The 15,940-nt window shown below is 38.7% G+C and overlaps 1 protein-coding gene across 3 annotated transcripts; it reads left to right on the top strand.

Moving 5' to 3' along the window:
* Positions 1–339: 339 nt before the first annotated feature.
* On the top strand, positions 340–11,920 carry LOC129745623 (rho GDP-dissociation inhibitor 1). 3 transcript variants are annotated; one of them, XM_055738818.1, is made up of 5 exons: positions 340–438; positions 1,721–1,905; positions 1,969–2,078; positions 2,151–2,265; positions 9,958–11,920. In XM_055738818.1, exons 2-5 carry the CDS (start codon positions 1,722–1,724, stop codon positions 10,152–10,154), a joined length of 606 nt encoding a protein of 201 aa, XP_055594793.1. In that variant the 5' UTR covers positions 340–438; position 1,721; the 3' UTR covers positions 10,155–11,920. The 3 variants fall into 3 exon arrangements, with proteins under 3 accessions (XP_055594793.1, XP_055594791.1, XP_055594792.1); XM_055738816.1 differs by lacking the exon at positions 340–438 and adding an exon at positions 453–764; XM_055738817.1 differs by lacking the exon at positions 340–438 and adding an exon at positions 1,106–1,258.
* Positions 11,921–15,940: the final 4,020 nt, after the last annotated feature.

Below are 15,940 nucleotides of genomic sequence, written 5' to 3' on the forward strand. Positions count from 1 at the left end.
TCACATTAGGACAGGATTCAGTTCATAGTTCAAATTTTTGCAATTCAAATCAATTCGAAATTTAAATCTAAGATTTAGTTCAGTTTATGATGACAATTTCTAACATCATGTTTCGAAACTTAAATTACTTAATTTATAAGTCAAATTGTACATGAAGTTTAAAAAAAAAATGGATCCAGATTGAAAAAAATATCAAAATGTTCGGATTTTTTGTGCATGAGATCAATATTAAAATTCATTGAACAGAGCTAACTGTTTTGGTGTGCCCTTTCGAAATGCTTGTCCAGAAACGTCAAAAATTCAAAAAAAAAAAATCACCGCGGCGGGAGGAAAACATCAGCAAAAAGAACAAGAAACCCCTTTGGGACAGCCATATTTTTGCAAAAAGTGTTGTGTGTGATTCGTTTTTGTCCAGCGATCAGCAGCGAGGAGGAAAAAGTATTCGTATTTCTTTTCGATCGGTTTTTGATGCATAATTTCCGTTCCGGTGTTGTGGATTTGGTGCAAAAATTTATTCCTTAGAACGTTTGTGCCGTTAGTTTCTTTTTGTCGTTTGCTATCGAACGCGGCGGTATTTTGTGTGTTATCTCCTTTTGTGTGCTTCCATTAACATTTTTTGGTTCCTCGAAACTCGTTTTTTCTTCTGTGTGAAGAAAAACAGCGCAGAAAAAGAAGCATTCACGTAGAAAACCTTTTTCCCCCGATTAATCATCAGGGAATTTTCCCGAACAAGTTGTGAGATTTCAACTTTCAGCTTTTGAAACGTAAGTGGATTTGGCTAAGTTTTAGTGATTCGACTTTATCGAGACATCGTTATCTCTCTGGGGGAATGATAAAAATCCAAAACGATGTCTGAATGTTGAAAAAAAAAGGTGTCGATTGCTTATCTATAGTCGACTCGAGTCGAAGAATAAAGAGGCAGCACAGATGGGGGAGTACATTTTTTTTGTTCTTTTATTCTTTTCTGTGTCGCTGCAACTCTGGGGATCAGAGCAATTGGGTGGGATTTCCTGTGCGGGAGGTCGGTCGTATGTTTATGAAGAAATTTCAGAGCAGCTCAAAAGGAACGGGAGGGGAGAGTTATACGTCATTATCTTAAATTAGATCTTTGGCTTTATATTTGGTGGTGCAAAGCAGATCTTCCATACCAGACAAGGACAGGGTTAAGGGGCAGGCGGTTGCCTTCCGACGAAGCTAACGGGCCACTCGAAGCAATATTGTTTCTCGAGTAACTGGATGGTGTACTTTGAATCCATTCGTAAGTGATGGTAGTTAATGTGTATTTTTAATTGATCTCTTCCAGTAGCTCTCTTGAGAAATGTAAACACCTGAAACTCATTAAATGCGATGGATAAAGTTCAGATGCTTAATCTGCAATCAAACACGTACGCGGATTAAAGTGTGAATGCGTATTATGTTGATGACTAATTGGTAAAATATTTAGCAGTCATCCTGATATAGGTATTCGTTTCATTGCAAACCTCTAGACAGACAGTGGGGTGATAAAAATTACTGATGACTTGTATCACGTTTTTCCACAACGATACATGCGCTGAACAATCTGAACTATTTTATGATGTTAATGTGAATGTCACGACCTAATTTGATAATCACATTTTGCAACAGGTTGAAGATTATCAGTCAAATGTTCGAATCCATTCCTTAAAACTCAAATCCAAAATAACTAAACCTTCTGCTTTCTTCCAATCATCTCCTCCAGCATGTCCACGGAAAAGGAAGTCGTTGAGGGGGTCGAAGTCGAGGGAGAGGAGCATGATGCCAACTACCAACCGCCGCCACAGAAGACCATCGAGGAGATCATGGCCGCCGATGCCGAGGACGAAAGTCTCCGGAAGTACAAAGAAGCTCTGCTGGGTGAAGCTCAATCCGAGACAATCGTTTATGGTATGCACTATCAGTTTATGTTAAAAAAAACAGTATAAATCAATTTGATTTCTTTTTATACAGATGATTCCGACCCTCGGAAGGTCATTGTGAAAAAGCTGTCCCTCCTCGTTGCCGATCGGGATCCAATGGAGCTCGATCTGTCGGGAGACGTTTCTAAGCTTAAGAAAAATGTAAGTTATCCGTTGAATTGATTTAATCTCAATTTATAAAATTAACACTATTTTGTGTCAACTTCCAAACAGGTGTTTACAATCAAGGAAGGTATCCAGTACAAAATTCGCATCGATTTTGTGGTGCAGCGGGAAATCGTACACGGTCTGAAGTATGTACAGAAAACGTACCGCATGGGCGTGCCCGGTAAGTGCAATTTTACTTCCTAAGAAAAACAAACTGAACGGTGTCGGTTATGCTAATTGATGGTCGTGTTTTTGCATCCTTTTTATTTGTGGCGTAACATATTTGAATGCAACTTACAATGGGACGCTCTATAAACCTACCTTTTTACCGTCTCAGCAATTCATGGTAAGCGAAATGTGCTGTAAGATGCTTTGTCAAAATCAAGGTTTCGCTAGGTTAGAACTGATTAAAAATGTTCGGGGAACATAATAGTTATGTACAAAAAGCCATTCGGTTTAAGATTCATGCGCTGAGTTGCACTACAAATTACCATCTATCTTTTCGAAAAACGTTTTCTTTTTACTGACCCTAGTGGGTATCCTAGGCATTTGCTCAGCCAACCTGCTACTTAGATATGGATTAAATGTTTTAGGTATTAGTTGTCATCCATTTAGTAGAGGCATTTATAAATTCATTGTTATTTTTTTCAAACATGGGACACCAAAAAATCTGTTCAAGAAGATCCATTGTAAATCCTCCCAAGCTTGCATACTTATATGGTTATATTTATTAGCCTGGCACTAGTTCAGTAAACAATAGCCGAGTGGCACCCTCGTGCTTTTTTGATTATTATAGGATAAGATGCATTGTTAAATGTTCAATGTCTAGAAAAGAAGCTTAAAGAGATTTATGAAAATTTTCAATGTTTTTGTGTAAAAACAACACTCAGAAAAATCTTGGTGTTTGAGCCAAAAAAAAATAAATTGATTTTGATTCAAAAAAATTCTATTGAAACAAACTCTTTTTTTTTATTTGATACAATGTATTAAGAGTTCGATTCTAAAGAAAAATTTTTGAAACAAAGGATCTATTCTTTGAATTAAAAAAATCCTTTGAATCACAGAATTTGTTTTCATTTCAAAGGTGAAAAATTTTTTGAAATAAAGGAAAACAGATTAGAAACAAAGGATTTTTTATTTGTCCCAGAATCAAAGTAATTTTCCTTTGTTTGGCCTCTTAACAAAGGAAAATTCCTTTGTCATAAAAACTTTTTCGCTGCGTGAATACGACGTATTCGAAAAATGGCCAAAATAGATGAAAGCATGAAATTTTACTACAACTTCTCACAACTTGCATTAGAACCGGGTTACTTATCTAAGTTTTTATGCAAACCGGGAAAAGCTGGAAAAAATTTGGATTTGTTTCAGCTTAGCGGAAAACCGTGAAAAAAACTGGAATTTCACCTTGCAACTTTGAACAATTTAGACTTCGACTTTGGCTGCAGCGTCCCAGATGAGCCGCACCTTGCCGGGTTTCTTGGGATTGGTGACCGCGCCGAGGGGGAGGTACCATGTGCGTCGGGGGTCAGCCTGTTGCAGCTCATCCGGAGTCGCTCGATGGCAGTAGCCTTTCTGCTGGTATTCCTCGATCTAACGCACTATGTTATCCCGCATCACCGGTTCTTTTCCCATTCTTTTTTCGAGACATTGTAGTCTTCTCAGACACATTGGATAGCTGCCTGGAAACTCTACGAAGTCGTACTACTTCCAAAGCAGGCCGCCCACTCTTTTCGTAGTCTTTTCCATGATTTTCGTTGCTCGAGTGTCTTCGCCACTCAGCACTGGCGTAAACACTTCGTCGAGCGTCAGATAAGTCTTTACTGCCTCGTCTAAAGATGAATCATGTTTACAGTCAAAAATGTGATAAGTAACTGAAAGTTGGCGTTGACTCGTCGCGCTTGCCACCGTACACACACCAGCCCAGGCGGGTACCGCAGTCGGATCTCCTACTTCGCCCTCTCGCGGCTTGAGCGGAACCACCAATCGTAGATTGTCAACTCTTATGAGAAGTTGCGGACTGGTATTCTCATAACCATCCACCGGAATTCCTCGAAGATGACGAAAACGTGACTTGAACTCTTCAACCGGCAAACTCTGTGTTGGTAAGTTCAAGGAATTTGTTGTTCCGACGTTTGGAATCTTGTACCGCTTCGATTTGTTGATGCCGAAAATCTCGAACGTCACTCGTTGCGAATCGTTCTCGACCTGCGTCACATTGAATGTCCACTGCAAGCACAACGGGTGGGAGTGCCCGTTTAGTTGATGTTTTTCTGCCAGACTCTTTTCGGACAACGGACAAACTACCTTTGTGGAGCATGATTGGAAGAACACGGTACAGTAACGATGAAAACGACGACTGGTCTACGTGATGCACAACATAATTCGATGTCGGATTCGGACCCGAGTTGGAGGATGCCGTTGATTTCTCCGCCGAATGAAGAAGTGCGTGATGACGCGCATCGCATCCATCCACGCCGCAGCGAGTGTAGTGTTGTTTCTACACGAACAAGTCCCATGACTGTACAAGCACGTTTTACAAAGTCCCAAATTCTGGATGCATGGCCATCTGTCATCGATGGAAATCTTCTGGAACGATCGACATTCTCTGGACTTATGTCCCTCTTTCTGGCATACGGCACACGACAAAACTCGTTTCTTAAACTCCGCTGCACCTTGGTAGCTACTCCGCTCCTTCGGCTTCTCGAACTTTCCCGCGACGCCACTGTGCACAAAATTCCGGTCCGGCTTGGACCTTTCAGGCTTGGACTGCCTGGCTTTCGATTCGCCGGTGTACGACGTCACGGCGTATGCATCGTCGACAGTTTCGTCCATAAAGGTCCCGAACGTTCGTAAGTCCACGGCCTCGACTGTTGTGATGTATCTTCCCCAAAGCATTTGGTATTCGGTCGGGAGCTTTCTCACCAACTCCTTTAGTAGCGAGGGATTGTTCAGATGATCGTTAAAATTCGCGGCCTCCAAGTGTTCGCAAAGACCCTGCACTTGTGTCCCGAAGTCGATGATAGTGTTGAGTGCTGATAGACTCATTATACTATCATCGACTTCGGGACACAAGTGCAGGGTCTTCGGCGGGGGTGAAGATCTAACTTTCTCAATTAAGGTCTCGATGATCAAATCCGCTTCTCTAGCATTTTGATGGTTGCTGGAAAGGATCCCTCCAGGCACCGTTGAAGGCGAATCATGTTTCCGCCGTTGCTGAAACCACAGGCTTCTGTGGTGTTCTGGTAGTGGCTAATGAAAACAGGCCAGTCGGCAGGATTTCCGGAAAACGTTGGTAAATCCCCCGAGCAGACTTGGCGCGCTGTACGCTGCTCTTGAGTTGGCCTAAGTGGCCTCGGATTGACTGGAACACCACTATCAATTTGCCTCGTTGATTGTGGGGGCAACAGCTGCCGTCTCTGCGGCACTTGCACTGGCTCCTCGACAGCTAACGATGTCGGAATAGCCTCAGGTCTGGACATCAGCTCCTCCGGCGCCACACGTTCCGGTTCTATCGTTGGCTGCCTTCTATCCGCTTGCATGGATGGCTTCTGCTGACTGGGTTGGGCAACAACACGCTTGCTCTTCGGAATCGTTCCTGTCGAATGCGTAGGACCATCCACTAAGGCTTCCGGAAATGGTTTCGGAAGTCGGATTGATTCTTCCGGTCAAGCTCGAACACCTTTCAATTCCCGCTGACAAAGTTTGAGCTGATTCTCAAGCTCACTTAACTTATCTGCTGACGGCTGCTGGTGCTGTTGACAGTCGCAATTAGCTCTCGACGTTTTGGGAAGTCATTCGCTGCTTCTTCCGGAAGTGGTAATTTTGCTGACGATTCTTGGAGGATTGTTGCTCCCATTGGGCCCAACAATTCGAGGCCGGCTTGGCTCGCTACCCACTCCGTCACACGCTCAGATCTTTCGGCAAGGTTCACATGCTGCCGAAAATGAACATTACGTTGTTCGTCTTCCTCTCCCATGAGGGATTCCTCGATAATCCGGTAGCGCTCCTTAACGTAGGCCTTCTCGATCCTTTTCTCAATCTCCTTTTATTCCTCCAGGCGCTTTAGCTCCAAATTGAGCTTTGCTTTTCGGACGGAAGATGAACTCCAGCGGACGAAAGATGCCACCAGCACTGATCACAGGCCACCATATTGTCCGCTGAATCCGGACGATCGCAGGCAACACAACTGCTTGAGTGGTCCTGATTGGTGGTGTTAAAATCATCCTCGCTCGACGAGTGAACCGTCGCCATCGGATGATTATTTGAAGAATTGTTAGCGAGAGTCAAATCGCCTTGTAGCGAACTATCCGGAACGCGCACAGCAATAATGTGGTCCGATTGGACGTAAAGGAATAGTTTCTAATTTGGCAATTTCGAGACTACCTCGACCTCAATTCTCCTTGCGCAACCGCTCAAACTTCACTTTTCTCTATTTTTTTAACAAGCCTATCTTCCGCCTTTACAAACTATAGCTTTACTTTACTTTTCACTTCCGTCTTTAATCTATCTAACTTTTTCTTATTCTTCCTACTCTTATTCTCTCGCTTGGCGAGATCTGTCACACGCAGGGGTGTCGTCAGCTTCCGGTCTTATTGCCCTTGTGGCAACAAGCATGAACCAAAAAAAATACGATTTCTAAAGAATTGAGGACGATTCATGAGAACAATATCTTTTCCATCCACAAAGAGTTTTTTTTTATGAAAAAGATACATATGTCTGACAAAAGCAATAAAGAAAAGAAACAATGGAATAAATCTAGAGTTTGTCTTGATTAGGTCGTATGAACCACTTGGCGTGTTTCGAGAAAATCGCTGTTTAAGATTTGCTAAACATATTTAATTCTTATATTAAAAATATCGCTCAGAATTGTTGCAAAATTTCATATGCGATGCAGAAAAAGATTATATATACGCTCGTGTATTAAATACAGGCATAGATTTGGTTGTTTCTGTAAACATGCACATACAACCTTTTGCGTTTTATATTTTTTTGAAACGTCGTTTTGCAGGTTGATGAATTTTCTCTTAAAATCCGATTTCATTTGTCTAAAACTTCACTAATTCCTGCTAACTATCTTCAAGTACTACAAAGTACCATGATTAATATTCTTATGGAGATCTGCACAATTACTATCATGTGATGAGAAGAAACTTTTGGTGTTACAATTTTCAAAGTACCTCAATAGGGAGAATAAAAGAAAGAGGACTTACTTTTGAAGATCTGGAGTATTATCAGGATCCCCACGGGTGATATGCTGTCTACAGATTATCCGTATTGCACAATAATTGTGAAGCGGGTCTTGCCAATGTATTTAAATCTGCTTCGCTTACATTTCTCTACCAGTGGAAAATATCCTCTTCCTCGCTCCAGCAGTCTGGAATCGGTTCTGCGAGGGACTGCGTGCATCAGGAATATATCTATCCGACTGGACAGCTGGTTACTCTCTATGGCCCCGATAATTGCGGTAACACCCACTGCCACTGTAATTTAAAACAAAAATACGAGGCTGAAAACTTGTCCGACCATGATAGAAGCGTTTTTTGAACTTACCAAGTCACAGTAATGAAGAAGTTCTACTTTAATCACTCTCACAAACGACGCGACGCGCTTTCTGCGGAAATGCATTTCGTCGTAAAAACCACTTCGCCGAAAAGTGTTTTTGCGACCTTTGGTTGCACGGCATTTCAGTGCAGCTCAAAACGTCGTTAAAACCAATTCGCACGCAAAAATATTTTATTCATTATACGTCTTAAATTCAAATCAATTTTTTTCATGTTATTTATTGTTTGAATAAAACTAAATTTCTACATAACATAGAGCATGCATTTATCAATCGTTTGCAGCCAATAACTCCATTTTGTTTATATTGGTTCATACGACCTAATCAAAACAAACTCTAGAAATGCTCCATTTGAGTTTTGAAATCAGAATCTCTCGATATTGTTTGTATTTTTGATTGAAATAGGTTTACTGGTTGTTGAACTTAAAGTATGATTTTCCTATGGAAACATTCGTCCAAAATTCTACATAAATCCCATTTTAAAGTTCATGACTGAAATATTGTACCTCCCGTAATTTTGTATCCCTTCGATACCAAGAAAATCAGCTTTTTTCACTGGGAAAGCCAGAAAAAACTTGTGATTTTTTAATCAAGAAATCGCTAGCATCCCTGTGAAGTGTTTCTGTTTCCTTTTGAGAAAACGCAAAACGAAGATGTGAATCTAGCTGTGATAAAACTCCGATAAAGCTGTTTGGGAAGTGATATTCGGAGAGAGTATTTGTGGGCAACGTCTTACGAAGCAGTTTTAAAACTCCGATCAAGCTTGTTGGAGAGAGAGAGAGCGACATTACCTACATTCGGGGAGAAGATTGGGAGAATGTTTTATCCCTGCTATTCCTGCTTTCAACTAGGATAAAGCTGAGAAACATTGTTTGTTAACTACTTGCTTAAAACTATCAGGTGGCTTGAGGCCAAATCCAGCCAAAATATTGTTGGGACGTTGTGGGCCTTCATGAGAGGAAGCAACCGCTTCTGGAGGCACTCTTTCATGTACACCTGTCCGTTCATCGTGTCCTGGGTCACGAAAGGTGCACTCCGCTTCCCGCGCGTGCAGATAGCTTGCCAAACCAGAAATTTCTTTGCATATTTGGACATCTTCTAAGCGCGGACATGCTCCGAAACGCTGAACCTATACTTGGCTGTGAAAAACAGGTTGCCGGGGGTATGTTGGAAGTCGGCTTTCACATATGTTTCGTCGTCCATGATGCAGAATTCAACTTTCTTCAACATGTTGAGGAACAACTTCCTGGCACGGGTGGAAGGCTTGTTCTGATGCTTTTCGTCGCGATTAGTGGCCTTTTGTACCTTGAACATTCGAAGCCCAGCCTTAGTTTTGGACTTCTGGACAACACTTCGGCTTAGGTGCAGCTTCTTAGCCACATCCCGAATGGAGGCGTTCGGGTTTCGGTTGAAGGCCCCAACTACGCGGTTGTGATTTTTGGTGTTGTACGGAATAATTTTTCCTTTACTTCTGGGCTTCCGATCGGTGGTCAATCGTTCCTCGAACCGCTTAATGACTCGCGACACCGTGGAATTCGCGATTCCCAACGTTTTAGCAATGGAACGATGCGAGAGGTCCTTGTTCTCGTGATGAATGCGCAAGTTTTTGTCACGCACGAGCTGTTCTTTCGACTCCATTTCCGCGAGTTTTGATCACAGGACTTTAAAACTTGCAGGATGTAAACAATGCACTATGAACTAAATCCACTCAAATTTTCTTTAAATTCTACCCAATGGTTAAAAGGTTAGAGCAATTTCATCGTAGACACCCTTTATAGATTCTTCAATAAAATTCGAGGTTCCCATGGCAAGATTTCTCGATAAACCCCGGAGTCCAGGGCGTGGATTAGCGCTCTTATATGGCCATCTTTTCTTGATGTCACTCCTCCCACCTGGTGGTGGGTAATGGTATTTGGAAAAACCAAAATTTTCCAGAATTTAACAAAAACTCTCCTGTCACTTTCGAGCACAGCCTACCAAGCCTATAACATTTTTAAACGACTATAACCGTAACAAAAGACTAATCTCTAGCAGCTTTTTCATCTATTGCTATGTATATGTTCATTCTTAATGTCCTACATGTTGTTTGTAGAGTTATTTTTTGAACTAACACTAGTTTTATATGATTTTTAGTTTAGTAAGGCATGCTTACATATCTATATTCAAGGATTGTTTAAGTAAAAGCTTTTTATGCAATCAATGCAATCACCTTTAGATCTTTAAGAACAGGGTTTAGGCTAGATACTAAAGTAATGCACACGAAATTACATGATCTGTTTTCCCCTTCAATTTGCAACTCACGACATATGACAGTGGACAAAATGACCCAGATGGTTGGATCGTACCCGCCAAAGAAGGAACTCCAAAGCTACACCACCCCGTTCGAGGAAGCCCCCTCGGGGATGATGGCCCGGGGAACCTACTCGGTGACGTCCCTGTTCACCGATGACGACAAGAACGAGCACCTCAAGTGGGACTGGAGTTTCGAGATCAAAAAAGACTGGCAATAAACAAGCCACGGGACAGAGACGGTGTTGTTTATTGTTATATTATACTTTACACATACATACATACAGGTTTAAGTAACAACAAAACTTATATAATCAATGAAGAATATTCATCGTGCATGATTCATGGAAGGTGTCTAAAAGTGTCAAGGAATGCATTTGTCGGAAGATGATAAAACAACAATAAAAGTGCGCGCATTTACAGCAATTTGTATACACTGTGGAGAAAATTATAATTGATAAAAATAAAACACTGTAACGTACTGCTTTCAACCAAATCAGGATAAAAAAAGAATGGTGCATTGCACCAATGATTTCAACAAATTCTTCACTGGTTAGAATGAAGATAAAAAAATGCTCACGGTATGAAATTTATTGCTTTCAAAATATTAGAGTTATGGTTCAGCCAATGAGTAATGCTACGCGGAAACAAAAACAAAAATCGATGAATGCTTTGCTTAGGAAGGTGTGAATGAAAGAACTGCGATCAATGTGGCTCTTTTGAATTCATGTTAGGAGTTTTTCTTCTGTGAACTGTTCGAAATATTGTTAACCGATCTAGTGTTGGATCAACCTTAAAAACTTATCGCGGGACAGATTAGTGAATATGGTAGTATTAACTGCGGTATTATCCTTTCGTTTTTCTTTGCCAAGGCATTAGCATTCTCTCTTGATGTATTTTCTTATTAGAGACTCAGTCAAAAAACGTATTGAAAAGCGCTTATTTCTATTTTGTTGTGTGCGCATAATTCTAGGGAAAAATAAACAAATGTTCTGCCAAAACCCATACAAACGTGCTTTATCAAGCAATATAAAATCACCAACGCTGTATAACCAAACAATTATTGACTTAAAAAAGTAAGAACAAAACATGTGTGTATATCCGAAAGTGCTACCTTTTTATCGTAGGTTAAGGGTTAAACAGTGAAAAACACAATAAAACAACCTGCTAGTGAGCATTCAGAGGAAATCTATGATGACGAGATTAACTCGAATCATAAGCATCTTTATTAGGGAACCAATCAACCGAAACCCTTTTTATATCACTATTACTGCGCAAATTGTAGGTAAAGCCGCGTATCGACATTGCAATGAGATTACATAAATTGAATACTTTTCCTTTTTCCATCAAAAGCGGTTGCAACAAGTAGTACGTAGCGTAGAACAGATGTCATGGAAACGCGTTTTGTTCCGAATAATTTTCCGTGACCGCTTCACTGCTCAAAAGATGGTACATATTCCCCTGAGAAGTCATTATCGTTTACAGCAGACAATCTATTGGTTTATGAAATGAATTTCTAGTTGTGAAAATGGCTGGTAAAGAGGAGTTATAAATATCGATATGAGTACTATCACTAATATTTCCAAACTTCGGACTGTTCCTAGCAACAACAACAAAAAACATCAAACGCATTTACCTGTTACTACAAGCCATTAGTTCAATTGATTAGCATTTAAACCAATAACTGCAGCAGCAAAAAATTCAGTCAAGTGTCGCCATAAAATAGAGCAAATTATAATCCAGTTCCAACAACCCACCCGGTGGTGGAGATTGGTTTAGTCAAGTCAGTCAGATAATTGTTTTAAAGTACATACTTAGATGGAAAACATACAATCCTACAGATGTATTGATAGCTCAACCACAGCACAGAAATTCAATATCAACAGAACGGAAAAAGTGAGATAGGGAATGAAAGAGCCACTTAGAAAGGGCCGATAGTTTTTGTGCTCAACTTGTTTCAACAAAGCAACTGGAAATCCTAAACCGATTCGAGCTTTTCATTTGCGTAGTTTGATGTATCACACGCCATGTAGATCTTTTTGGTATTTCAATTCTATACATGAAATGTTGCAGTTCTTTGGTGCTCGTTTGTTTATATTTTGAATGTTTATTCGAAGGTATTTGGACAAAGTAATACTGCACTGGGCAACCCATAATTTTTTTTTATTCTGGCGCGATTGTTGCCCAACATATTCTGTTCAAGCACTCCTTTTTCATTTATACAATACATTAAAACCTAAATTTGAAGAAAATTAAAATCTCTTGTACCGGTGATTTTTCAAAAAAACAGATTGCTTAAATTTACTCGTAAAAAAGTATTCTAATGGTGGCTCCAGAGAGTGAATCATGTTTTGTGTACCTTGATTTTAGATATGCTGGAAGTGATCAATTGTCGTATCTGTTAGATCTCAGAAAAAATCTTCCGGACTGCTGTGAAAGATTTTTTTTATTTATTAAGATCCTTAACAACTTAGTAATTATTTAAAATTTTATTCAACAAAGTTATCGAAAGATTCCCTTTTATTTAATACTAGCTAATTTTACCCGGCCTTGCTCGGGTTCACATAAAATATAAATAAAAATTTAGTCGTTGGACTTTCAGTTATTTTGGAAGCTTTGTATTCATCATTATAACAAATTTTGCCCTGTTTTGCCATGTAAGCTGTTAAAGTTTTGGTAGTCTTGATTTTGAATTTTTGATTGAGATTATTTACTGTTTTTTTTAAACTGTGACCCAGAGATGGGTCTTGACTCAAACATTCAGTCAGCGAAACTTTTTTTGTAGAGAAATGAATCCAACTGTAAGTCGAAATTTCAGGGACTAGACTAGATGAAAATTAATGTAGAAAAACATGTAAAAAAATTCGGCTTGTCTCCCGGTAGGACTTGAACCCACATCTTGAGCCTCTCCGGGGCCCATGTATTAACATTCTACTGCAGGAGACAACCTGGCGTATGAAAGTTATACTGGTCGAGTGTCGATGTCTATCGAATTGAAGGGAATTGTTTTCCCATGTGATCATCATCATTTTCGTAGTCTATTTCTATTCCCATCATTTCAACTTACGGTAGTTGGACTCAAATTTGGATATTTTAGGCACGGCAAGATTTGCATTGCCTTCTCATATACTGCACGGGTTGTCAGTTATGATGAGAAATGATGCGTTTGCCGTATTTGGATATCGATATTGCCGTGCCTAAAATATCCAAATTTGAGTCCAACTACCGTAAGTTGAATATCGGTTGACAAAATGGGTGCCATGACTTTTGGATCGTGTGATTAAAATCGACAGTTGTATGGGAGGGCCTCTTTTCTTAGGTGGGAGGGGCTCAAAACTATTACTGAAACCTTACCATATTCCAAACACATCCATGATTTTTTGTAGAATTTTTAAGAAACGTTTACATGAGTAAATTTGAGCTTTTAAGTTTGTATGGGAAAATTGAATATTTTGTACTGAAAAATCAACATCGTTTTTGTTTCTTCTGTGGAACCGAGCCAGCTTACAGTTTTTGTGCCAATTTTTAAAATTCCTTAGGGAAATTTTTAACAACTTTGTCGAAGACTGTAACTTCGTATCTTATTAGGCATATTAAAAACACCAATAGTCGGAACATTTTTAAGACCAAATCTATACAACATTTTAAAGAAATATTAGCTAATACGCGACCAACAACTTAGCCAGCTTTTTATATATTTTCCTTAATCAATCCTAATTATAAGTTTTAATTTTTTTTGCTTATAATTATATGTATTAGTATTAGTATTAGTATAAGTAGTTATTTAATTATTTAATTAAATTCCCTTTTTTCTAAGTGGATCTCTTCAAAGGAAACTTTTTCCACTGAGATTCACTTTTAGTGTTATTTGTTTTGCTTAAAGTTACATTACCTCGCACATTAAATAAAAAAAAAATGAGTTCTCGGCATGAGTAAATTTTGAACGCGATCTTGAATTCTTTTATCTTAGCTGCCAGACGTGCCGAGAACTGATGTGTCCATTACCAGGAGGCTCAAATTGAGTTTTTTGGTGTGGGGGAGTGTGGCGGGCCATTAAGGAAAAAAAAAAAGTTAGCTGTTTAACAGAGGTATGTCTTTTGGCATTCATAAACAACAAATTCAATTGACATCACTGTTGGAGCCTCGCAAAGTATTGCAAGAAAAGTAGTCATGCAGTACCTCGCTAGGCGCCCTGCAGGGATGTCAAATGAATTTATTGTTTATTAATGCAAAAAGACATAACCCTATTCAACACCTAATAACTTTTTTGCCTAATAAGATACGAAGTTACGGTCTTCGACAAAGTAATTCAGCGGAAAATTTCCCTAAGCAATTTTATAAATTGGCACAAAAACTGTAAGCTGGCTCGGTTCCACAGAAGAAACAAAAACGATGTTGATTTTTCAGTACAAAATATTCAGTTTTCCCATACAAACTTAAAAGCTCAAATTTACTCATGTAAACGTTTCTTAAAAATTCTACCAAAAATCATGGATGAGTTTTGTACCAAAACGAAGCTTTTTAGACCCCAGGGATTGAGAAATTTACAAATGACCTCAAATCGACTCAGTCTACTGTATAGTCCAACTCATCTTTGTATATTAGATTCAACCAAGAATCAAATCAGGCAAAGATTTAACAGATATGAGAGTCATTTATACCCCTAGATTTCACTTAACTTTTTGCGATATTGAAAACTTAGTTTGTTTTAATAGATTTGTTTGAAGCCACTTTCACGGTTAATTAACTCAGACACAAGATATTAATTTCAACCCAAATTAAAATTACCGTAATTCAAAAATTTTTATTTTACGCCTATTTTTTTTAAATTTATTTCAGTAACAACATTAACATGAAAATTAAGGTTAGGGTGAATCAACGCAATCGAAACATTCCCTTTAATTCAACCACGGTATAAGAAAAGTAATTAAGGTTAGAGTCACAATGCATTAATATGTTCTTCGGTTTTTTTTTAAATTATTTTGAGGACCGCCCTAGTCCACACTAAAAAAATTGAGTCAAAAACGACTTTTAAACATTTTGATGGTCCAATGTGTGATTTTAAGCGAGTTGAAATTTTGTTTACCAACCCATTTTGAAACATTCCATATAAAACCACAGGAATCCGAAAAACGAGTCATTTACAGGAAGTCTATTTTTGACCAAGCCTTTTTCGAATAAACACAATTTATGCATTTGAAAGACATTTGGCATCAACTCTAATTTTCGATTTCCTTAGATGTTTTTCAGGGGTAATAAATCGAAATTTTCAGTTTTTTGAGGAACTGAAATTTGGCACAGGTCAGTTCTTTGGGCCAATCAACAAAATTTATTCTTCTAAATGTGTTAGAAAAGTCATTATATGTATGTTTGTATGTTTTTGATGGATACTTCGGTTATAAAAGTGCGGTGCTTTTATACTTGAATATAAAATTTTATAAATCGAGGCATAGCTCAGTTGGTACATTACTGATTTCCGATTCAATGTCCATGATTTTAAACCCAGGAGTAAACATAAAAAAAAATTAAAGGTTTCCAATGCTTTTGCGCCAACTGTATAGACCGACTCGAAGTTTTATAACAACTTTGATTGGAACAAAACCGAGTAAATAATTGAGGAAATAAAAGATCAGCATTACAAGCGATTTTTTTGTTCTAAAAAATCTCAGGATTCTCTTGATTTTTACCATACTTGCTCTTGAATTTAAATCCAAAACAATAAAATGCTTGTATAATACTCTCATTTTTATTATATTAGTTAATATATGAATAATTTGTTTAGCTGTAACAGTCACATAAGTTTCGTTTTAAGATTGAGGTCATCTCAAAATTATAGAAATTTGTATACCAAGCGAATGAATCCATTTTAGAGCAAAGTAAAATCAGTAAATCATAACCACTTCCACTTGCATTACCCAACATGAACTCTTTTTGGCAATATTTTGTTTATTACTGAAAAGCTACAAAATTGGCCATGCAGCAAAATAGTGAGTTGTCATCGAGGAGC

The sequence above is a fragment of the Uranotaenia lowii genome, chromosome 2 (genome assembly GCF_029784155.1).
Source record: "Uranotaenia lowii strain MFRU-FL chromosome 2, ASM2978415v1, whole genome shotgun sequence".
NCBI lineage: Eukaryota > Metazoa > Arthropoda > Insecta > Diptera > Culicidae > Uranotaenia > Uranotaenia lowii.